Here is a 22,705-nt window from a genome sequence, read left to right on the forward strand (position 1 = left end):
GTTCTCATATTATTTTCTCACCTGTCCTTCCTTATGTAGTTTTTCTGCCCTTTCTGTACTGACACTCAAACCCTGTTTCACCACAGTCAGTTCTTCTCTAAGGGCCTGATGCTCAGCCCCCAGTCTGGCTAACTCAGTCTCCTTCTGTCTTAAGGCAGCATCTGCTTTGGCCAGGGTCACCTCAGCATGGGTCTGGGGATAAAGTGTCTCATTAGGAAGCCGTATCAACATGGTAGTTTTATTTGTCTGATGATGAAAACACCAGGCATGAATACAACCGATTTATGTCACTTTGTTTTTTTAAATGATCTTCTGTCGTAACTTCTGTTTTGGTGAAGTGGCAGATAACAAATCTTCAGTGCTTTATGGGATTAACAGCATTCAACAAGCACCACAAGTAGTATCCAGCTCAGTCTTTTTATCTACTGCTTTGTATTTGTACACGAACATTTGCAAAGAAGAACTAGACGCCTCGAAAACGGACTGCAAAGACATGCAGCAGCCCAGCATAGCTATTACGGCCTCAAAGCTTCCTTACCAACAACCACAGCTTAAACTTACCACATCCTGTCAGCATTAAAAAAAACAAAGAATAAACTGCACAAGAGCTTAGAAAACAAGAGCTCACAGAGATGTCCCTTCTGCTTCCTCATTTTAAAAGACGGTTCCTCTGCGTGAGTATGAGTCTGATGACGTGGTTCCCACACTAACTATAACCAGATGTGCTCTTGCAGCTAGCACAGCTGTATGCTAGCAACAACATGTTGGCAAGAGTGAACATGGGGCACTTTTCTAGCGTCTGTTGCATGAATTTAAACAGGTATTGATTTGCAAAGGGGAAACCCATAACCTTCTCAAACCAGCAGCAGAAAAAGATTTGTAGGATCAAAAATGAACTTTATGTAAAGATAATGCAAACAAAATACTTCAGTCAATTTGAAAGTGGCTGCAGGTTACACAGGTTTGCATTCTGGGTGAACAAACAGGAAAGGAGTGACATTTACGTCTGTAGGCCCACATGACTTTATGTTGATCAATGTAAGTGTTGACACTGGTTCACTCACCAGCACCTCCTTCTGAGCCTCTTCTTGACAGCTTTCCTTTTCCTTTTCCTTGAGCTGAGCTGCCAGATCCTCAATGTGAGCCCTCATTGAAGCAATTTCCTGTTTGAGCCTTTCAATTTCCTCCTGGAGTTGCCCCTCCCTCCTCCTCAGCGCCTCCCGTTCAGCAGACAGCTCTCCCTTCACAGTCTTGAGAGTTTCAACCTTTACCCTCTCCTCAGCAACCATTTCCTCCATGTCTACAACCTTGCCCTTTAGCTTCTGGATTTGTTCCTCAAGAGTGAGGCTGCTTTCTTGGAGCACCTCCATTTCTTTTTTCACCTCTTGCTCTCTTGTTTTTAATGTCATAATCTCTCCCATTCTGTCCTGTTCTTTCTGTTGGAGTTCAGAGATCAGGGAGTTGAGGTGAGCATTCTCTTCCTGGGCTTTTGTTTTGCAACTGTCTCTCTCCTCCTCAGACAGCTTCCTTTTCTCCCTCTCCTCTTTTACCTGGGCTTTAACATCTTCAAGCTCAGCTTCGTTGCGTGCGAGGTGCCCTTGAAGCTCATCAACCTTCTCTCGTTCAGCTTTCAGCCTTCTTCCGAACTCTTCCCCATGTCCTCTGTAGTCTTCCTCCTGAGTCAGTAACAAACGCTCCAGTCCCTCTTTCTCTGCCAAAACAGTCTCCAGCTGACTTTGAAGGGCCTTAACACGTGATCGAAGGGAACGAGAGGAGGAAGAATGAGTCAGAAGGAGTTCTTGCTTCAGGCTGTTTGGCTTGCCTCTTCTTTCTTGTTCTTGGATGGGGAAGTGTGGCGGTTCAGGGCTGGGGGCAGGTGAAGGATTAATGCTGTCCCCATCCTGAGAGTCACTGACTTCATGCACGTTGGGGCCAAGTGTGGCAAGTTCTGCCTGGAGCGTGCTGATGACCTCATGCAGACGCTCCTCTTCTTCCTGCTTGTCCTGCCGCACTCTTGTGATTTCAGATTGAAGATGTTCCACTTGTGAGTTCAGATCCTCAAGTTCTTCCTCCAAAGCCTTTTGACAGAAAGAAAAACAGACCATTTTTTTTAAATCAACGCCTGATCAACCATTAGCAATTTAACACTGACTGCTAGTATTCTGTGTGTACTCTGTCACCTTATGATCCCTGGTATTCTCCAACTCCTGTTCCAGCCTTTGGATGTCATTGTTAAGGTGGTCTATCTCCTGGTTTTTCTCCTCGAGTAGTGCAGAGGGGAGGGTCTCTTCCACATGCCCTTGTCCTTGTTTCTCCTCAGTGAGTATGGTGAGGGCTGACACATTCTCCTGCAAGAATCGATGTTTCCATTGCATTTTCAATTCAGATTTGCATAGTGACGAATGTATGAACAAGAAGACATTTTACACATAAAAGGAAAAACTTTCAAGGATAGAAAACCAAGATAGATAAAGTATCATCCACAGCGGAAAGATAAAAATTACACTTGGAGATGTTCAATATTTTGATTTGAAAGTTCATTTGGGATTTTGAGACATGATTTTGAGCTAAATTCTCCCATTGAAGGTGAGCTTATACAGTAGTTCTGTTAAATAAAATTTAGGAGTTTCACACATATTGTAAAAGAACTCAAATCAATATATCGATACAGTATGAAGACAAGTGGTCCATACTTTGAGGACTGCAATCTGTTCTTGAAGATTATTAACGTGAGTAGCATTCTGATTGGTCAGTAACTCCAGCTGAAGTGTCAGTTGTTTCATCTCAACCTCTTTGACGCTCAAGTCCCTCTGAGCATTTTCCAGTTGGCCAAGTAGAACTTCAACCTAAAACATACAGATTACATAAAGAATAAACAACTATCATCAATGTTCTAAAAGAGCAACATACTCAGATTAAGTCCAAATCTGCATCCACATTCAGATTTTAACCACACGATGGTGCTGCAGCAACTATCAATCATCTTGACTGCTTGCTCTGAATAAGAATGTACACACCTCTTGGTCTCTGCCCTGTATGCTCTGCTGAGCAGTCTCCAGGGCATCCCTGAGCTCCTGGGTAGGGTCACGTGTGTTGTCATGATAACAGTGTCTTGTCTCATCCAGTTTGGATTGTAAGGCGGATATCTGCAGCCTGTTGGACAACTGCTGCTGCTCCAGGGCCTGCTTATCCTGACAGGAGGATCAGATGAGTGATTTCAGGAGTTACCCAGAAATACAAACAAAAACTAGCCTGCAAACTAACAATGGAGCAAATTACATGACAAAGTGAACATCTGCTCTTACTTGTGTGAGCTCCTTTTCTCTCAACTTTGCTCTGTGAAGCTCTTGTTCAAGTTGACCGACAGATCTATTACACTCTCCGCTGTTAAGCAACGCTTGCTCGAGCTCTCTCATTCGTCCAGCTAGCTTGTCTATCTCCTCATTGCGTTCGGCAAGGTCACGCTGGGCTTGCTGATTGGCTGCGAGCAACGAGGCGTGGTCCTCTGTCTTGTCTTTGATGATGGCCTGTAGACTCTCCACCTACACAGACGTGTAAGGGACAGCATTTTGGATAAAAGGCTTCAAGATTTGGATGAAATGATGAAATGCTGCATGATTTTCAAGCAAAAGAAGCCACTCTGTATCTGCAGCCACTGGTACTGAATGATGAAATCAAGCCATTTCAGAGAGAAGTGACAGGGAGGTGAAGGAGCAATGAAGTGAAGAACACAAGCATAATGAATGATAAAAATGGAATGAATGTATGACAAGCACAAAAAAGTACTAAGATGAATCTATGGATGACTACATGTAAAATCCACACCATGCATGAGAGTCAGGAGCTGAGAGAAGCAAACTACAGTTAGAATTCATACCTGCAGAACCAAGTCCTCAAACTACAGCAATCCGTTCAGCACATGGATAAACACATTGCAAACGTCAGGCTCATGGGCAAACAAACAATGCAATCATCACTTCAACAAAACAGTGAGAGCCTGAACACATCACACACACTGCAAATCATACATGTTTACCATCTTTCTGTTTCAGGAAATGGAAGCATTTTATACCTTAAATATACCACCTTAGAATAGTTTATCATTCTGAGGAGACGGATAACATGCTAGAGCAGGAAAATACCTTGAAGAATCACAACCTGTTCCAGGATAAAAGCTTAATGTGTTGATCTATAGTTTCAGCTTCTACACAGCAAACACTACGGAAGCATATTTCTGTAAAGTAACACACTGATGAGGCCACAAAATGCAGCAGGGGTTAAGTAGAATTAATTCCTCGCGGTTGTACGTCTCCACCAACCAGTACGCCTGTAAAATTCAGTCGTCTGAGTTGTTTGATGGAACTGAACTTAATCCCTTGAGGCATAAATGACAAGGCATTGATTATAGCCAGAAAAGTGTTTTGTTATGTTCACAGGAAATTGTGAAGCCGCATTAAAGATTATGCTTCTGATATCAAATGTAATCATTTCACATAATACTATTAGCCATTTCTGTGAACTTTAGTCTTAAATAGCATTTGGATTCATGAGCAATGGCAAAAACATCTCAAGCTCTGACCGCCAAAAATTTAAAGCAATTCCCTTGAGGCATAACAAAAACCACAGCAAGCATTCGCCGTAAACATAGGCACATTCGTCGTCAGCTGTAGGAACATCAAACACTGTCGAAAGTGTAGATAGTTCTGAATGTTCTCTAAACTTCATATCAGGTAAAGGGGCCTCACCCTGTGTCCTTTGATGTCCACACCGACTGTCTGCTTGAGTTGGGCTTCCAGCTGGCGAATCTCTTGTTGGAACTCATCTCTCTCGTGCTCACGCTCAACAGCTTGCTCCTGTTTCCATAAGAATAATACATAAATAAATGAATAAAGACACTGCATTTACACTAACATATGAGAATGGAATGTAAAAGTAATATGTTAAGACGATGTCAAGTGTATACAAAACAAATGATCATTTGTTAAACATTCATACACCAATTCATAAAAACAACAACAACAAACAGAACAAGCACCTCTATGAACTGCCGGTCGTGTTTCAGTTGTTTCTCCAGTGCTTGGACACGCTGATTGAGATCTTCAGTATGGGTCTTGTGGTGCAGCTCTGTCTCCAGGCCCTTTGTTTCTTGCTCTTCCAGCTCTCTCTCTAGGGCCCTGAGGCGCAGGGAGAGAGAGCTGTGGTCCTTCTCTGCCTGCCGCTGCAAGTCCAGCCTATCCTGGGTCAGACGCTCTGTCTCTGCAAATAGAGCTTAAAAAAAACGAAGAAGAAGAAAATGTTAGGGCAAAATGTTTTTAACAAAAAGACTGCTCTTTTTCATTTTTAAAAGCAAGCAAGGCACAGAGGATGAGTTAAATATATACCACTACACCAACTTTGTATTTCCTCTTGAAAAGGCAGGAGAAAATGTTCTCACTTGAGCATGTTTAGGGGTGAAATAAATGACACCACACTCCAAGAGCCTTTGTAACAAGCTACTGACAATGTCAGTTACAAAAGCAACCTCACACAGCACAGCAAAACTACAGCATATTCATCCCCAACTCCTCATCACATGCATACGCTGACCCACAAACCTGCGTCAGGATCTAAATTGAGCCAATGGCCTACGGAGAAAAGGCACATCTGAGCACGGCCATTACATAAGTGTGTGGACAAGCTCACTAAAGAGGTCATGTAACATTTGATACCAACAGACAGCCATGACTCGGTGCTCGTCTTCGCTCACCTTTCTCCCTCTCACCCAGCCCAGCAGAGAGATGCTCCTTCTGACGCAGGAGAATTGTGTGCTCCTCGCTGAGCTCCTGATGTTTCAGTCTAAGACTTTCCAGCTCCACAGAGAGGCCTTGCATCTGGTGAACCTTCATCTTCAGGCCCTCCAGCTCCTCCACGAGTTTTTCTTCCTGTGTCTCTTTCTGCTGCAGATTCTCCTCTAGAACTGCTTTTTCGGCTATGAAGCCATCCAGTAATCCTGAAAAAAAGTTTAGTTTCTTACACTCTGTCTCCCAAATCGTTGAGTTGACATTTAGACTTTAAACTGTAAGTTGGCGCGCTGTCAAAAGAGCAAGGCCTGTTTACAGCCCCTGGATTAAGGCATTTAATTTGGCAGCATGAGAGAAAGCAAGTCAATGCAGAGTGCTCACCCTCCGCCTTGTGGAGTTCCAGCTGTAGTTGACTCTTGAGCTTTGCCTCCTGGTCAATCTGCTCCAATAATAGCTTGTGCTGCTCAAGGAGTTGGGCTGAGTCCTCTCTGCCCTGAGAGAATCGTTCCTCCAGAGACAGATGGACGTCATGAGTCTGCTCCAACTGGAGAAAGAGTAAGAAAATCATGGTTTTCAACATACACATTTCATGATTTCTGAATACGGGGAACATCATTGGGGGTGTATAAGCATTACCTGTGTGTTGGCCTGATTGAGAAGCTCCAGAAGTGTATCTACTGTGTGACGCAGTCGGCTGCAGGCATTCAGGGCTGCTTCCTCTCCTCCAGGATTTATCTGTGTATCTGAAACCAGCAGGCTCTCACAGAGCTGGTGGGTCAGCTCCAGGTCGTCTGATGTCATATCTGCGACTGAAATGCCTATTCAAGACATGACAATTACCTTATGCATTGAGTACTAACATCTTTTTTCTGAGAATACAATACTGATTCCATATGATCAGGAATTGTTAACCATGCAGCTTGTCAACAAACCTGATTCTTGTGCGTCTTTGCTCCCTGTTGAGCTCCTCTGGTGAGATGTTTGCTCGGATGTCTTGGTTCTGGCACTGATCTTTTGTCCAATCAGCTCTTCTGTTGCAATAGTGCTACGGAGCATCTCAATCAGCACCTTCTTTAGTTGATCATTGGCCTGATGTAGTTTGCATCTGGAAGAATATTAGACAAAAGAGTCATGTGCAGAAATATTTAAAAAGGGGGGGGGGGACAAAATGGCAGTTTACAAAATAACGAAGCCAAGAGTGAAACATTATTTCTAAATGAAAAAAGACAGTTTAATACTTTTGGATTGGAAAATTGGCCGTGTGTAAAGTAAATTATATTTCTGGGTTCTCACCAAATATAACCCTGATTTCATGTTTAAAAGCAACCTGAAGGCAGAACAGCTCCAAGCTGCAATTCAAAAGTGCTTGCCATGTCAAAAAGTTAAACATTACCAGGAAATATTAACCAGAATGAACTGATGGCGAGTTTTAATTGAGCCAACAACTGCACATAATATAACACTTGCGCTAACTGCGGTGCTTACAAGACAGCACTTCATATTGTTTACCTTTCCTCTTTAGCAGTCTGCAAGTCATCTGTCAGCATTTGAAGAAGGTTGCCTCCTTCCTGACTCTCCCGCTCCCTTCTTTGGAGGAGGGTGTCTAGGGTCTCCATCTCCGCACGCTTTCCCTCTAACTCTCCCTGCAGACAGCCGACCTCTGCTCGCAGCTGAAATAAAAATTGAAAGCAAATTTTAAAAAAAGACATATGGAACATTGTAAATTCTAACAACACTAAAAGTCAGATAAATTGAATCGCACAAAATAATCAAGTTCATTTTTAAAGCATCTTTTAAAAGCAGGAAGAGAAAGTGCTACGTATTTAGGAATGGCAACATGAAAAATAAGACTTCAGATGAATTCAATACAAATCTCACAAGTCTTACAGCCATGGCTTGTGCATAGTGTCCTTGGATGTCAAGTTCAAAGGATAGTTTAAAAAAAAAACAACCTTGTAGAAATACGTAATACTCCAAAACAAAGTCGTTAAATAGTTCCTCCTATGTGAACCGTGATCTGACATGTTCAATGGTTGCTGTGTAAAGGGTCTAACTATGAAAATGCACATATCACACTGAGAGCCACTCTATATTTTAATGAAAGTCCATCAAAAATAAGGCTTACCTCCCCACTTTTGTCTATCCTGAATATCACCGTATTTATCATACCAATGCCAAGAACAGTAAGCAGATCCTGCATGCTAAACGGAATCAAAACCAAATCCACAGAGAAATGTATCCAGGAAAATCCACTAGCGTCTAAAGTTAAATACTGTAAAAAAGTGTGGGAGGGAAGGTAGTTGGTATATTGCAGTGATTTCTTACCTTTCCATTGTCAAGCAATTCATTCTCTTCCTCTGCATTCACCATGTCTTCCCTCTCTTTCTCCTTCCCTCCCGCTCCTTCCCATTAAAAATGTCTCATGCAGCCACCTGCATCAACAAAACAATGCTGTTGCCTAGGCAACAGCCCCCTCCCAACCCCTCTTAAGAGTCTCTTTGCTAACCTCAAGAGGGTGAGTGTATGTTTTAATATCCCACAATAAAGAACCAAGCTACTAAGAGTAGGTGCCATAGAAAAGTGCAGAGATTCGCTTGCCAAACGATTAGTTTACAGAAACTAAATGAATACAAAAGCCCTGCCTCAAACTTTGCACAAAAGACTTTATATGGAAGAGAAAAAAAAAACGACAAGACACAAATGCTTTTGGTGTGCATTCAGCATCACAGATTTAACCATCTGTTTGTATATTAAGGTCTGGATGAAGTTGCTATACACATGCTCAAACATAAATACCAGGTTATTTGAGAATCTAACAAAATACTTCAATTCCAGATTATCCTAGATGAAAGTCTAGCCCTTGGACGAATCGCCTTAGCATTCATTTTCTCGTATTTCTCACATCTTCTACATGCCCTCTGGTTCTCAGTTAATAAAACACTTCCATAACCATGACAGAACACCTCTGTTAAAGGACCTGTTTAGTCTTGCCCAAACTGGGCAGGGATTTGATGTGTGTTAATGTGTGTCTGGTACCTGGGCTACTACAGCATCTAGCTGCTGCAGCTGGGCAGTGAGCTGGCTCATTTTGCCCGTGTAGTTGTGCTCTTTTTCTTCTTGTTCAGATGTGAAGGTTTGTCTCAGGTCCTCAAGCGCCGCCTCCTTCTTCTCCTTAAAGTCGGTCTTCCAAACAAACAAAAAAAGGGAGTGCAACAAAAGCAGGGATGCATGAATAAAAAAAAAAAAAGCTGCAGTATATGTTTATTTGCTCCTCAGCTAGAGAGATCTCAGGCCATGTCTCACTGGACAGAAGCAGACTACTCCATGCACATTTGGAAAAGTCAAATGTCTGAAAACAAGTACCTTCGGCCTTAAAACCTTCTGCATCAGAGGATAAAAAGCTTAGATCCATCCCATTTAGCCACTGTTCAGATGGCAGTAACAAACACACACACACACACACACCCCAGCGGCACATGGATTCAGAGAACAGACAGACGGATGAGCACACTTCTACATATATGATGGTGGGATTATGTGGAAACTGGGTTTGAATAAAGCTCTGGTGGGATAGCGTCCAAGAGAAATAACGATTCCTAGGAGTGAACTGGTGCAGCTGGAGCTTAAAAGGGGCAATGCCACAATACACACACATACACACACACACACACACGGCTCTCAGTAATCCAGGGCTGTTACATAATAATGTTTCAAACAGGGACTTGGAGGTGAATGAATGTGGAAGCTAAAAAAAAGATTAGGCAAAATACTGCAATAGTATATTTAGTAACATACTGAATTGATTATATGGCCAAAAAAAAATAACATTAGGAAAATGACTTCACATACTTCCAATTTCATCCAGTTTTTTTTTTTCTTTACCTTCAGTTGATTAATCTTGTCCTGCAGGCTCTCCTCTGATTTGACTTTAAGGAGCTCGATCTCTTCCAGGAAATGCTGACGTTGCCTTGACGACTCCTCCTCAAGCTCTCTGCGACATGCTTCCAACTCCCGCGCAGAGATACCCTTCAAATCCTGTGACATATTCGTTTAAAATTTATTAAAAAAAAAAATGGAAAAGGAAAAAAAAGCATTAAGTCAAAGGTTCACATTCGTGGGGCCCTTTCAGAAAAAAAAAATCTAAATACTCTGTGCCACTTTGAACAAACACAACATTATAAAAAGGATGAATAATGCCAATGTAATCCCCTTCTCTAATGGGTTGTAAGAGGTACACAAACCAAAACTCCAGAGACACACATTTAAACCAGACAGGGAATAGGATGTTTACTCACCCTGCATAACAAACACACACACAACACACAACACTCACATACAAAGAGTCCACGTAGCAATGTTACATACCTGAAGCTGGAGTTGATGCTGTTGGACGAGCTGATCTTTCTCAGCAGCGTAGGTATGCGAGAGCTCCTGGAGGGCAGCGCTGTGCTGTTGCTCGAGCTCTAAAACCTGAAAAAGCAGAAGATGGTAAGACAAGTGTACATTTCTGAGAGCATTGAAGAGGAAAACAGAAACCGAGTTTTGATGTTTGTCTGAAGCACTCAATTTGATGGTGAGTGATTTCATTCTGGTAACAGCTTAAACACTTTCCATGCCTTTCATTGACTGTTTATTATTACGATAGACAGCAGGAGTGGCTGTTACCATGGTAAGAACTAAAGGGAATCTAAAACTGAAACTATCGATATTACTGGAATTCCAGTAGATATATTTTTGATAAAAAAGTGTCAAATTTTGTTTCATATTGATCGTTGTGGTGTGTCCTTGTCTGTGGCTTTTCAGGCCGATTGATCATGTTTAATCAGCTGCAGAGGCCTTTGGTAAGAGTAATCACCTACATCAAGAAACAGGATGGAGTGAAGGCACTATGGTCATACTGTTTTGTTTATAACTGCACTCCTAGGTTTTTTTCCCTGGCTTAGCAACAACTACAGACTACTACCACCTGCAAATATGGAATTATTTCTTCTCACACAGCTGCAAAATGTGCTGGTAGAGTGTCTGCTTCATTCCACAGAGTGGGTTCACACACATGATATTCACGGTATAATCAGCGTTCTCGTGGTAAGGCAGGTTAAAAAAAAAAAAAAACTCTTTCAAAAAAAAAATTGAGTATTAGGGGGCTTAATAGACTAATACCTGCTTCTTCAGGGTCCCCAGAGCTTTACAGTGTTCAGCATCCAAGGACTCTTTTTGAGATGACAGCTCAGTCTATAAACACAATCGTGACATTAACTTGAAGGTTTGTTGTGAGTTGATTTTAATAATCTCAATGTAGAAATTAAACACTGACAATGAAAAAGAATTTATGAGCTGAGGCAAGTAGCCAAATTTCTTGATAAACTGTCTGTTCTCACCATGTGGGCGTGGCTGAGCTCTGCTGCCATGGCCCGGAACTTCTCCATGTGCAGCTGAGCCAGCTCCTTCCGCAGTTCCTCCCTGATGGATAGCTGCTCTGCAACGTGGCGCTCTGTTATCTGTCGGTGCTCCGTTTGTTGACAGTTAAGGTCTTGGTGATATTTTTCTTCAAGTTGTACCATTTCATCACGAAGAGTCTAAGATAAAAAATGCAATGTTATTAAAATGTAAATAAGTATTAAAAGCATGGTGCTTTTACTTTCTCATGTTCTTACTTGTATTTCCTTCAGGTATGTGGCCTCCAAAGTGTCCATATTACCAAGCATCCTCTTTTCTAGTTCATCCCTCTCTTCCTGGTGTCTGCGCGCTAACTCGGCTTCTAGAGCCTCAAGTTGAGCTTGACTGGTTTCTTGAAACACGGACTCCAGACGTTCCAGATCATCCTTTCGTTTGGAATTGAGGTTTGCTTCCAGGGCAACAACCTCAGCGTTGTGCTTGGACTCAAGCTCAACCGTCATAGCAACAAGCTGATCTCTGTGACTGGCACTGAGGGAATCAAGTTGGGCTTTGTGTTTGACGTTGAGTGTGTCCATCTCTTGGCAGTGTTTGTTCTGTAGACTTGCTCTCTCGTGTTCCAGTTCAGACTGATATTTGTTCTTCAGCTCTGCTAGAGAGATTTCAGTTTTCTGGGCGAAACATTTCTCCAACACTGCTTTTTCCTCTTGAAACCTAAAAAGACAGACAAAATCATGTAACCTTAAATGTGCCAGCTGACTTGGCTGTGCGACCATAGTTGCAGGACTGCTGCAGAAAACATTTCTGTTGTCTTCTTATATTTTCAAAGTATTTTTCAAGAAACTGCTCTGATTGGTTCATGTCAATCCAAATTCTAGAATTTACTGCATTTTATCATAAATGGAATATCTGCCATATCTATATAACATCAACGTTTTTTACAGTATTTTTTTTGTCGTTGAAAAAGACGTTACAGTATAAATTCAAAGAATGAAATCATGTCAGTGGACATAATCATAATACATGTATATCTAGAGTGTGTGTTCAATAGCTTTTTTTTTTTTTTACAATGTGTGTGTGTGTGTAATACACACCACAACACTCATTTATCATAGAAATTTAATTCAGAGTTGTCTCAGGCTGCAGATCTACACTTAAGCTACTGCTTTAGGGACTGTATCCAAACTAGTTCTCACCTCTCCTGGACTTGGTGTAGCCGCTCCTCACCCTGTTCTTGGAGGAGAGCGGTGATCTCTTTGATTTCCTTTGCCATGCAGCTCTTTTCCTTTTGCAGTTCATCATTATACCAAGCTTCCAGTTTTTGCTTCACTTCTAAGACCTCTGAGCCTGAAACACCAACAATGTTACAAGATGAGGAAGAAGAAATAAATGAAACCTTCCTTTCAATCCACTAAAGTGATCTTACTCTCACTGTTGTCGAGTGCAGCCTGTAGAGACTTTAATTTCTCCTTCTCTTCCTTAAGTGCTTTCCCCAAGCGTGTCCTCTCCTCCTCCATCTCTCTCATAAGGTTGCTCCTCAAGGCAGCGAGTTCAGCTTCATGCTGCACTTGTAGCTCTTCTCTCATCCTCTTTATCTGCTCCTGCACATTTTCCTTCTCTTGTTTCAGAGCTGCCTCAAGATGAATAAGCTCCCCAGCGAACTCCAGTTTCAACTGCAATAGTCCACAGAAAAATTTTAAACTATATGGTTTGACATTACTTTATTGTACTGTTAAAAGTGTCTTTAAATATTCATATAGGGCTCATGTTTGCAGACATAAGTACCTTTTGTGCGTTCTTCTTAAATTCTGCGGCATGCTGTTCGTTCAAGTCAGCAAGTCTGTTCTCCTGGTTGTAGATGATCATCATTCTTGTTTGAAGCTCCTCATCATAACACCACATTCTCTGTTCAACTTCCACCTAAATGAAATCACCACATCCTTGCATTATGTGGCTGAAAAATAATTTGAAATAAGGAGATTGTCGGATTATCTTTTCTCACCTCAACCTGCCTTGCTGCCTCCAAACGGACACGAGTAACCTCTGGGGGAAAGATCACCAAGGGTTTTAAATAAAACAACTTCTCAAATCAGAAATACATTAGTTTGAGGTGTCAAGGAAAGTACCTTGCAAGTGACGGTCAGATAGCTTGGCTCTGAGTTGTTCTAGCTCGAGGGCATGAAGAGTCTTAATCTCCTGCAGATCTTCATAGTAATGGTCCGTCGAATCTGAACGCACCTAATATACACGTAAAACAACAAAACAGATTAATAAGAAAGTAAGGACAAAAGAGAGAAGCCTCCAAAAAGGACAGAGTGCTAAACAGAGTTTATATGTGTGACCTTTTGCAGTTCTCCCTCAAAGGAAAGAGCCAAAGAAGACCGTAGATTTTCCAGCTCCTTCTCATGCTTCTCCTCCAGCTGAAGGCGCAAACTGTCAAGCACTTCCTGGATGAGAGGAACCATAATGCTTGAAATAATTTTTTTTGCAATTTTAAGAAATATATGCCTTAAATAGCTTGTAAAAGCTGAGCCTGGAACTTTCAGTTTGCTTTAAATATCCAACACGATGAATATTTTCACATATGCGTGCATCATTACCTTGTGTTTTTCTGGTTTGACACCTGCATCACAATGCACATTATCTTTTTCCTCCTCAGGTATGCCTCCAGACATGAAGCTGTATAGGCAATGATATGAAAATGAATGAATGCCAGGTTTCAGTACAATTATCAGGTGATAAGTCAGTGGCCTACTGACGTACCTGCCATCTGCCGTTTTAAGCACAGATTCCTCCAGAGCTCCTTCAACCAGCCTCAGCTGCAGCAGAGCAATTTCCTCTCTGTAGTTCTCCTCAGATGCCCTCAAGCGCTTCTCAAAGTACCTGAAGGAGGAGTGAAGAGCAGTGTGCAACATTTGCATCTGGTCTGATTCAAAGATCATGGATAAAATATTGTAAAGCTGTACAAGATACGCTGTGTATTTCCGTAAATAACCATAATCTAGACACCCGTTTCTATTCCATTCTATAAATCACAGCTGTGGTGGAAGTGAGAATACAGACGTCAAGGGTAGAGTACGCATGCGCCTCCATGCCTCTCTGTGCACGTACCTCCTCAGGCTCTCCAGCTCAGCTTCATTCTGCTCTTTAATTTCACGTTTTTGTTCATTAAATTGAGTCTTGAGGCGCTCAATGTCATCAACACGAGAAGAACGAGCTAATAGCTGCTCCTTCAGCTCTGAAACAATAAAAAAAGAAAGAAAGAAAAATAAAGTCACTCTAAATAAAACACATAAAGATGATATTTGAGATTCATCATACATTCAACTGTATTTTGAGCAGGTCACTAACATACTGTTTAGTGGTTGCCTCAAATTTCTTAACAGATTTTAAAATATAAAAGTGGAGACGACACTCCCTGATGTTGGGTTGGTTTATCGATCTCACCTCCCAACTCTTGGCGACTAGTCCTCATGCTCTCCAGCTGGGTCCACAACTGACCTACTTCTTGCTCGGAGTTCTTTTTCAGCAAGTCCTTCTCCTCCTGTAGCCGCAATACCTTGTCCACAGAGAAGAAACGTCATTTTATCTCAACAGTTACATGTATTGCAAAGATTGATTTGAATATTAGTTATGTCCTTGCTATTCAAGAGACCAGTATCAGCAAAAGAACTGAAATATCTAGAGGTGGAAAAACCCAACCAAGCAGTTCCATTAGCTTTGCTGTAGGAGATCTAAGTGCCAACATAAAATCATGCTAATGCCACCGCAGCTAATGTGTTCACCTCTTGCTGTAGTTGCTTCTCCTTCTCCTCTAGGTGGAGTGCTTGCTGCTCTTTTTGTTGCAGAACTGACTTGTGACTTGAAACCAACTCCTCCAGAGCACCTGATCGGCATTTTAACAACAGAGAAGACAGAATTAACACTTTTTTTTCCAAAATAATACACCATATAAAAGACTACAAAACAGTTGTTAAGACAGAGGCTGGAAGAATTATAAAAGAGAGCAACTCACAGGCAGCAGCATCTCTATCAGCCCAGGCCTGTTTCAGTTCTTCCTGTAGGTTCTGGTTCTGCTTCTCACTGGAGGTCTGGAACTTCTCCAGCCTGGCCTTTGATTCCTGCAGCTCTGTCTGGTTCTTGGACAGAGTTTCTTGTACTTCAGTTAGAGCTTGGTTGGTTTGAGCAAGGGAGGCCCGAGCGTTAGCGAGTTCTGTCTGGGTGATGGTGAGGTCGTTCTGCATCTGTGAGAGAGATGCTTGGAGGGTCGATTGGGTGCTCTCAGCTTCCCTCACCCACTGTGATCTAAGAGCCTGTTCGGAGTCGAGAAACGATACAAATTTCAATACATAAACAGAGTGAAGTACCTCAATGATGATCACTTTATCAATATTCAATGCAATAACTGCATTTATTTACATTTTAACAGCACAGAACTTCAAATGTAACATTAAGAACACAATTTTTAGACAGCTTCACCTGTATCTCTTTGGCCTGCTTTTCCTCCACGGATGATCTCTCCACAGCAACACAAGTTTCCAACTGTTGCTTCAACACACCTGAGCATAATACAGGTTTGGGTTTGTTTGTTTTTTAAAGAAAGGATTCAGCCACATCAAAGACTTTGAAAGTAACATCTGTCACTTTGATTTTTTTTGGACAAACTTAATAATTCAGGTGACCTTACAAGCAGTTCAGACTCACCTAGTTCTTGTTGGTGCAACTCACGCAGTCGCTCTAGCTGCAGCTGGTTCTGTTGTCTGATCTGCTCCACTTCTGACTGATGCTGGGCCTGCAGGACAGCACTCACATGGTTAAATATCTCCTTCATGGAGGTCTGAATTTTGATAGAAGTCAAGTCCTGATTTAGACATACCTGTGAGAGCTCTGGCTCGGCTACGTGGATGCTTGTCAGGCTTAGGCGCAAGGCTTCAAGCTCGATCAGCTTTTGAGCCTTTGGGAATGAAAGCATAACGTCAGTCATATTAAAACTCTTGTAACGAAGCTACAGATTCAGGTGCATGAAGGGGTTACAGCCTCTGTGAATCGGCGGGATACCTGGGCCTGCTGCAGCTCGGCCTGGTGGGCAGCTTCCATGCTCTCTTTCAGCTCAATGCAGAGTTCTGTCCTCTCTTGATGAAGCTCCTCATTGTGTTTAGCAATCAGCTCTGACATCATCCGCTTATGCTCTCGTTCGGTTACCTGCAAAGAATGTAAACAAAGGTAAATGAACTTTGCTTATAGATGCCTCATATCCCAGAGAGCTATTTGCGTTACTTCAGTAAGACGTCCCCCCCTCTTTGAATACCTGTTTGATTAGGCTTATCTGTCTCTTCTGCTCTTCCTCCATGGCGGTCTGACGCTCCAATAGCTTGGTAGCATGGTGAGTGTTCAACTCAGAAATCTAGGAATTACAACAGTGACACATTTCATGGAACATATATGGGAAACAAGAACTTGTTGTAATGGTGAACCAAATCTAAATTTTTGACTTCCAATAAATTTGTTCATGTTTTACCCCATGTTGCACTTAAAAATCTTTGTAATAGCCATTCTTTAAAGTTTACAGTTTGAAAATCCCACCTCATGATGATGTTTATCCAACAGGTCTTTTATCTCTTGTTGGTGAGATGTCCTCAGCATCTCAGTGGCCTCTTCCACAACTAAGACCTGCCTCTCCAATAGAGCCTTCACCTCTTCTTCCCAATCCCTCTTTTGTCCATCAAGGATGTGTTTCATATCAAGGAGTTCCTTCACTTTCTCCTGTCGCTCATCCTCCCATTTCTCCCTTTCCTCAGCCAACTGGGAAAATGAATTCTAATGGTAAATTGTGGACTGCAGTTAATTGGAGGAAAATAAATAAAGTGTACATTATATACACATCTCACCTCAACATCTTTAGCTTTTAGCAGGTCCTCAAACTGTTCAAGTTCCTCCTCCAGCACTTGTTCCATCCTTTTAATCAGTTCATCCATCTCCTTCTGTTTTTTCCTGTGCTCCTCTCTCTCCTGCACCGTCTGAGCCTGTGCTTCTTCCAGGTTGGTTAGGTTTTGTCTCAGAAAGAGCATCTCAGATTCAAGGTCACCCCTCAGTTTCTCAGCAAGGTCCAAACGGCTCTGGTTCTTCTCCAGCTCATTCTGCAGTCTCTCAACCTCCGACTGGACATTTTGTACCTGGGCCTGAGTAGTTACAAGCTCCTTTAAGGTTGTGTCCATCTCTGTAGTTCTTTGATCAAGTAAGGCTGATGTGGTTTTAAATCTTGTTTTTGTCTCCTCTAGCTCTGATAGGAGACTGTCACAATGGGCCTTAAGGGGGGCAGAGAGAGAAAATCTTAAATATTTTTGTGCATTCTTTCATCTACCATGATCCTATTTAAAAAGGGTTTTACTACTGAGAGCTACTAAATGAATTATTTCCCATTATCTAGAACAGACCAACAGAGAATGAATGAGATAGAGAATGAATGTGTGAAGAAAACAGCAGGTTTGTTCCACCCTTGGTAAGCGTGTTTGAATATACCTGTAGTGTTTGCAGCTTATTGTCATCTCCGCGTTTTGGGCTCTGTTTGGTGGAGTTTATAGTCATTTTCATCTCCTGTGGAGACGCTATGAGCAGCTCCTGCTGTTTTTGATGAGACAGGAATGCTGACTCCTTCTCCTGCTCCTCCTTTAGCTCCCCGACCAGCTTATCTTCCTCTGCTGACAAAGAAGCAGAGAGAAGGAGGGATGTTTTGGCAGAGATTTCAGCCTCCATTCCTGTCAACAGTACTGCATTCTCATTTTCCCTGTCTTCCATTAAGGCACTGAGTTTGTTCTTAAGGTTGTCTTGTTCCTCTTCAATATATCTTCTCTTCTCTTTTTCCTCCTCAAGTTCCATGAGAGCTTCCCTAAGTTCTTCTGTCACTTGGGCCCACCTGAAGACACAAACATAGTCCAACTTCATCTTGTGTTTTTAGCTTCATCAATAAAGAAAATGAAAATCAAAACTGAAGTTGTCACAAGGAATAATAAATGTGCTTTACAACATTAAACCTAATCTAAAGACAAATGGTCTCATTCATGAAAAGTCCTATGCAGATATTTGTTCTTATATGCTATCTGAGTTTTTTTAATCCTCAATTTTGTCTTACAGACATGGGAAAAATGCCAAACAGGTATAAGTGGCTCCTTGCTCCAGATATTTCTTGTGCACCTCTAGCTGGCAACCACCCACTTTGGCAAAGACTTAAATGTTACAAGGGATAAATAAGACATGTTTGGAGTAATTAGTTACAAACACCGATTAGGTTTATCTCAGTGTCAGTATGAAGAAATTGAGGGCTACAATTCCCAGTGTTCAAAAAAATAAAATAAATTGTGCATTAGAACATTTCATGAATGAGGCCCATTGATTTGCAATAAAGCCCTGGATTAGCTTTACCTGCTCCTAGCCTCCTCCAACTCCTCAGCACTTTTGATGACTTCATCTCTTAACACACTCAAGTCCTTGTCCTTGGCAGCCAGATCTTCACGGAGCTCTCCACACTGCTGGATTAAAAGCTCTTTTTCAAGACCCGTCTCCTCAAAATGCTGCTCCGAAACTTCACCAATTTCCAACTCTCCGGAGGCAGAGTTGTTAAGCCACTGAGAGTGAGTATTAGAATCATCAGCCACGGGGACGCAAGGGGAGCTGCTGCAGAAGATGCGGTTCTCTTCGTAGTGACAGTTTGAAATGGACAACAGAGGCTGGTCACCCAACACTTCACTGTTCAGCTCAAAACTATGAAATGAGGGAAAACAAAAAGGTTAGAAGATTGAGGGATTTATGCAGCCAAGAATATAGAAACAGAACAGTTCTTCAAACCTGCATCCTGCAGAGATGTCCAGCTGACTGCACTCGTCAAAGCTTTCATTAACTGACAGGCGTGAGTGTCTAGGGGCTGCTGAAGCCAAGTAGCGCTCCATCAAAAGGTCTCGAGGTATTGATACATTCATCCCATCCTGATCAAGTCCACTTTCCAGATTGTCCTCATCCACACTAATCTTGTTACCACAACTCAAACCAATTTTTGCTTGGTTCTGCAGATTCTTAGAAGCCTTAAGTCCCATTACCTCTTCCTCTTTAATCCTAAGCTCTTTTACCCTCTCCTCCAACAGCTGCCTGACTCTCTCCATCTCCTTTTTGTGCTCCTCTTTTAGTATCCTCATGTGCTCCTCCTGTCTAAGTCTCTCCTCCTCAAGGCTCTGGATATGAAGGGTAGAACTGGCTTTCTGTGCATCTTCCTCCTCCTGAAGCCTCTTCCTCAGTTCAAGCACATCTCGGTTCAGGTTCTCCTTCTCCTCTTTAAACTGTTGCATCTCAAGGCACTGAGTTTGGACTTGGTTCAACTGGGTTTGGAGCTCCTGCAGCTGAGCCTCCCTTTCTTCTTGCTCCTTTTGTCTATTCCTCTTCTCTTCCTCCAGTAAAGAAAGCACATGTTGGTGATTCTCTCTCTCCTTCTCTAGTTCGGCACGTATGCATTGGCTGTTCTCCCTTTCCTCTTCTAGTCTAGCCCTCAGTTGAACAGTGTTGGCTTTGGTGTCATTGTCAGGATTTGGAATTTCCAATTCCTCCAAAAATGTCTCCTTATGGTTGACGTCTCTATTTTGGGAACCACTGCCAAGCCGATGCTGCTGTTGATTGACATTAAGAACTTCTGCTGTTGACTGACTTTTGATGCGCAGAAACTCCACACTTGTCTGTGGGAAAGAAAATTGACAGGAGATGAGACCTTTTTTTTTAATTCTTTTTTTTCCAAAAACTGTAGCCAAAGGTGACGTTTTAAAACTGCAATAATTCTGATTCGCTACCATAGATTTGTTTTTAGTTTTGCTTACCTGCTGCAGTTGTCTCTGTAGAGCCTGAATCTGACCAGCAAGGGACTGCGCCTCCAGTTGTACCTCATCTCTACTGGCCAGGGCCTCCTGCAGGTTGGAGCTGAGTTTGGCAATTATTTCATTTCGTTTTTCCACAGCCTGCTGTAACTGCTGCCAGGGCAAAAGAATGGGTCAGTATAGAAAATACAATAAGCACAGGTTGAAAATCAAACACAATGGCACTAGTATAATAAATATAGGGAAAGATTGTTATTTTCCCAAACCAATTTTTTAATCCATAAAGCCTTGAGTACAGCATGCATTTCAACATAATAGTACAAAAGGAATGTATGAAGAAAACAAGACTGGATGACCTAAATCCGCCATTCCCCCTTATAGAAAAGAACACTACACTATCATTACAACACCTCCATAATTTTAAGACACTCTGTTGAACCTTGTTCCACTCCACACTCAGTGCTGATTAACCATGCTGCATGTTTTTGCTTTAGAGCAGTGAAGCAGCCAGGCAAAACAAGACATTTACATTCCCCATGAGTAAGTGATGACACAAAACACACACACACACACAGTAGCACAATGCATTTTACACACACTGCCATAACATTAACTGTCATTATCTGGCTTAGTGGGTAAACAAAGCATGAGGACAAAAAGTGTCCGCAGAACTGAGATGATCACAATACACTGGTACATTAGCAAGTAACATTTTCTCTGAGTAATTAAGAGCAGCATTAGAATGCTAAATGCTTATTTTAAACCCATTTTTCCTTTGGTTAGTCACTTCAAAATCATGCCAGCATTTCAAATCTAGAACAGCATAACATCAATAAACCAAAGGAAACTACTACAGAAAAATAAAGAATAAACAGGGGGAGTTCATCATGCATCATGAAAAATGATATCCTAAAACATGCAAGAATTAAGATTTTCTGAGAAGATGTTTGACTGCATACCTTTAGCTGTTCTTTGCCCATGAGTGCAACTATTTCCTCATTTTCCAACTCTTCCACAGTAGATGGGCTTTGCTCCCTGGTGGGAGGCTGATCATCCCATCGCTGGTTCTGCTGAATCTCTGAATTCCTGGTCGTTTGGGTGTCCTAGGCGGTTAAAGAGATTTAGAATCAAGCGATATTTTCCCCATTTTGACAGATCATAGAACCCACAAAAATACTGCAATTTGTATGCCACATTCTATTGTAGGTGCATTTTTCTTTTAAAAAAGGCAGTAAATACTATCACAGATAATCCCGGCCAGGTTGCTATGACAACATTTCCTGCAGGCAGCATGATGGTTAGTGACCCATTTCTCTAATATATGTTTACGGAGCAAGGGGCATGGTCCACTTGTTAAAGCATATAGTGATTTAATACATTTGACAAATACTGGAGGTTAGGTTGTATGATCCATGCATTGTTAAGAGTTTAGTCATTCATTCATTTTTACTAAAAGAAATGACCAGTTAAACCAATCCTGTTGAGCTGAACACAAATTTGATTCCCCCTCCCATCGTCCACATGTAACTCTATTGATGATTCAAGACTGATAATCTGTTTTCTAATCGTGTACCTCATGTTTGCTGTTCAGTTCCGTGTCATTGGCTGATGAAGGTGCTGGCTCTATGTGGCGGTTTTGCGTTGCGCAGTCATTCTGCGAGACAACCTGGCTCTTCCTCTTCGGCGTCTTTTTCGCCGCCCCCGCACCGTCGCTTTTCGCCCGCTTCTGTCGGAAGCTAGCAAGCTGCGCATAAAGGACAAGGAGAGGTAGATGGACACATAGGTCAGGACCACTGAGCACCACCACACTATTAGCATTGCAAGGCTCAGGGGTCAAATGGGAGATCAGAATGATCTCTTCAGATGAAAAATGATCAAAAAAGTCATTCACAAATCACAGAAAGATGTGAATTCTTAAGATGTTGATTGTCCCCATAGTATAGAGAAAAAACTTTGAATCCCTTATTTTGATGAGTCAGAGTTGTTCAGCCAAAAAAAAAAGAAAAAAAGATGCTGCACCAATGAAGCAAGACGAAATCCCCAACTAAAGCCCAGAATAGATTCAATCCATGACCTGACATGGTATGCAGGTTCAAAATGAGGAGATGACGCTAAAGAGTATCAAATCTCCAGGTAGCAATATCAAACCCTTGAGGAACACAAATTTTGGAGCGGCATTAAACCACCTCTAAGCAGGGCAGAAACTGAGCTCGGTGTAAGAAAAAGTTCACATCCATCTCTGCCACTTCCTTTTCCAGCCGAGAGAAAGTCAAAAAACGATGATGCAGACCGGCTGACTGGAGCTTCTTGAGTCCTTATTGGAAAGAAAAAAAAAAACATGGAAAAAATAAAAGAATCTATCTAAATAAAGAATCTAAACAAGTAAAGTTCATGGACAGTGAAAAAAAAAATCCTTGTTCAAAGCCATGATATTTCACTTGAATTCCAATGGGACCGAAGAGGTACAAATCCACCTCAGGCATTTTTCGCTTTGCAACATACTCCTCCTTTTCTGTCTGTCTGTGTGTACGTCTCTCTCTCTCTGTCAGTCTAGCTCTCTCTTCTTTAAGCAGCTTAAGTCAGATTACAGCAGTTCATATTGTGACAGAGACCCTCATGAAGCCCTCCATCAAGATCCTTTGTTGCTGGTGGTCGGACCTGTCAATTCATCCTCATCAG

At 41.9% G+C, this 22,705-nt stretch overlaps 1 protein-coding gene across 5 annotated transcripts in view; it reads right to left on the minus strand.

The window, feature by feature from the left end:
- Window positions 1-22,705, minus strand: part of pcnt (pericentrin) — a 35,125-nt gene that overhangs the window by 10,214 nt on the left and 2,206 nt on the right. For 3 of the 5 annotated variants that reach the window (XM_086181981.1, XM_086181979.1, XM_086181978.1), the window contains 44 exons: window positions 21,600-21,770; window positions 20,986-21,129; window positions 20,030-20,179; window positions 19,017-19,891; window positions 18,594-18,932; window positions 17,694-18,087; window positions 17,063-17,479; window positions 16,758-16,976; window positions 16,483-16,578; window positions 16,233-16,376; window positions 15,879-16,128; window positions 15,654-15,733; window positions 15,190-15,487; window positions 14,960-15,060; window positions 14,622-14,733; window positions 14,286-14,412; window positions 13,938-14,057; window positions 13,775-13,853; window positions 13,517-13,621; window positions 13,301-13,412; window positions 13,177-13,217; window positions 12,960-13,094; window positions 12,601-12,847; window positions 12,371-12,521; window positions 11,435-11,888; window positions 11,159-11,356; window positions 10,941-11,012; window positions 10,146-10,250; window positions 9,663-9,815; window positions 8,817-8,963; window positions 7,290-7,450; window positions 6,713-6,885; window positions 6,417-6,598; window positions 6,162-6,324; window positions 5,747-5,989; window positions 5,036-5,268; window positions 4,746-4,853; window positions 3,878-3,898; window positions 3,306-3,542; window positions 3,018-3,191; window positions 2,694-2,846; window positions 2,181-2,348; window positions 1,065-2,078; window positions 22-192 (listed from right to left, as the gene is read on the minus strand). In XM_086181981.1, coding sequence (XP_086038107.1) covers window positions 22-192; window positions 1,065-2,078; window positions 2,181-2,348; window positions 2,694-2,846; window positions 3,018-3,191; window positions 3,306-3,542; window positions 3,878-3,898; window positions 4,746-4,853; window positions 5,036-5,268; window positions 5,747-5,989; window positions 6,162-6,324; window positions 6,417-6,598; window positions 6,713-6,885; window positions 7,290-7,450; window positions 8,817-8,963; window positions 9,663-9,815; window positions 10,146-10,250; window positions 10,941-11,012; window positions 11,159-11,356; window positions 11,435-11,888; window positions 12,371-12,521; window positions 12,601-12,847; window positions 12,960-13,094; window positions 13,177-13,217; window positions 13,301-13,412; window positions 13,517-13,621; window positions 13,775-13,853; window positions 13,938-14,057; window positions 14,286-14,412; window positions 14,622-14,733; window positions 14,960-15,060; window positions 15,190-15,487; window positions 15,654-15,733; window positions 15,879-16,128; window positions 16,233-16,376; window positions 16,483-16,578; window positions 16,758-16,976; window positions 17,063-17,479; window positions 17,694-18,087; window positions 18,594-18,932; window positions 19,017-19,891; window positions 20,030-20,179; window positions 20,986-21,129; window positions 21,600-21,770 — 9,237 coding nt within the window. The remainder of the gene's footprint in view (window positions 1-21; window positions 193-1,064; window positions 2,079-2,180; window positions 2,349-2,693; window positions 2,847-3,017; window positions 3,192-3,305; window positions 3,543-3,877; window positions 3,899-4,745; window positions 4,854-5,035; window positions 5,269-5,746; window positions 5,990-6,161; window positions 6,325-6,416; window positions 6,599-6,712; window positions 6,886-7,289; window positions 7,451-8,816; window positions 8,964-9,662; window positions 9,816-10,145; window positions 10,251-10,940; window positions 11,013-11,158; window positions 11,357-11,434; window positions 11,889-12,370; window positions 12,522-12,600; window positions 12,848-12,959; window positions 13,095-13,176; window positions 13,218-13,300; window positions 13,413-13,516; window positions 13,622-13,774; window positions 13,854-13,937; window positions 14,058-14,285; window positions 14,413-14,621; window positions 14,734-14,959; window positions 15,061-15,189; window positions 15,488-15,653; window positions 15,734-15,878; window positions 16,129-16,232; window positions 16,377-16,482; window positions 16,579-16,757; window positions 16,977-17,062; window positions 17,480-17,693; window positions 18,088-18,593; window positions 18,933-19,016; window positions 19,892-20,029; window positions 20,180-20,985; window positions 21,130-21,599; window positions 21,771-22,705) is intronic. The other 2 variants (XM_086181983.1, XM_086181980.1) reach the window with 2 other exon arrangements.

Source organism: Aulostomus chinensis, chromosome 17 (genome assembly GCF_037954235.1).
Source record: "Aulostomus chinensis isolate RoL2024-O1b breed Wild chromosome 17, RoL_Achi_v1.0, whole genome shotgun sequence".
Classification (NCBI taxonomy): Eukaryota; Metazoa; Chordata; class Actinopteri; order Syngnathiformes; family Aulostomidae; genus Aulostomus; species Aulostomus chinensis.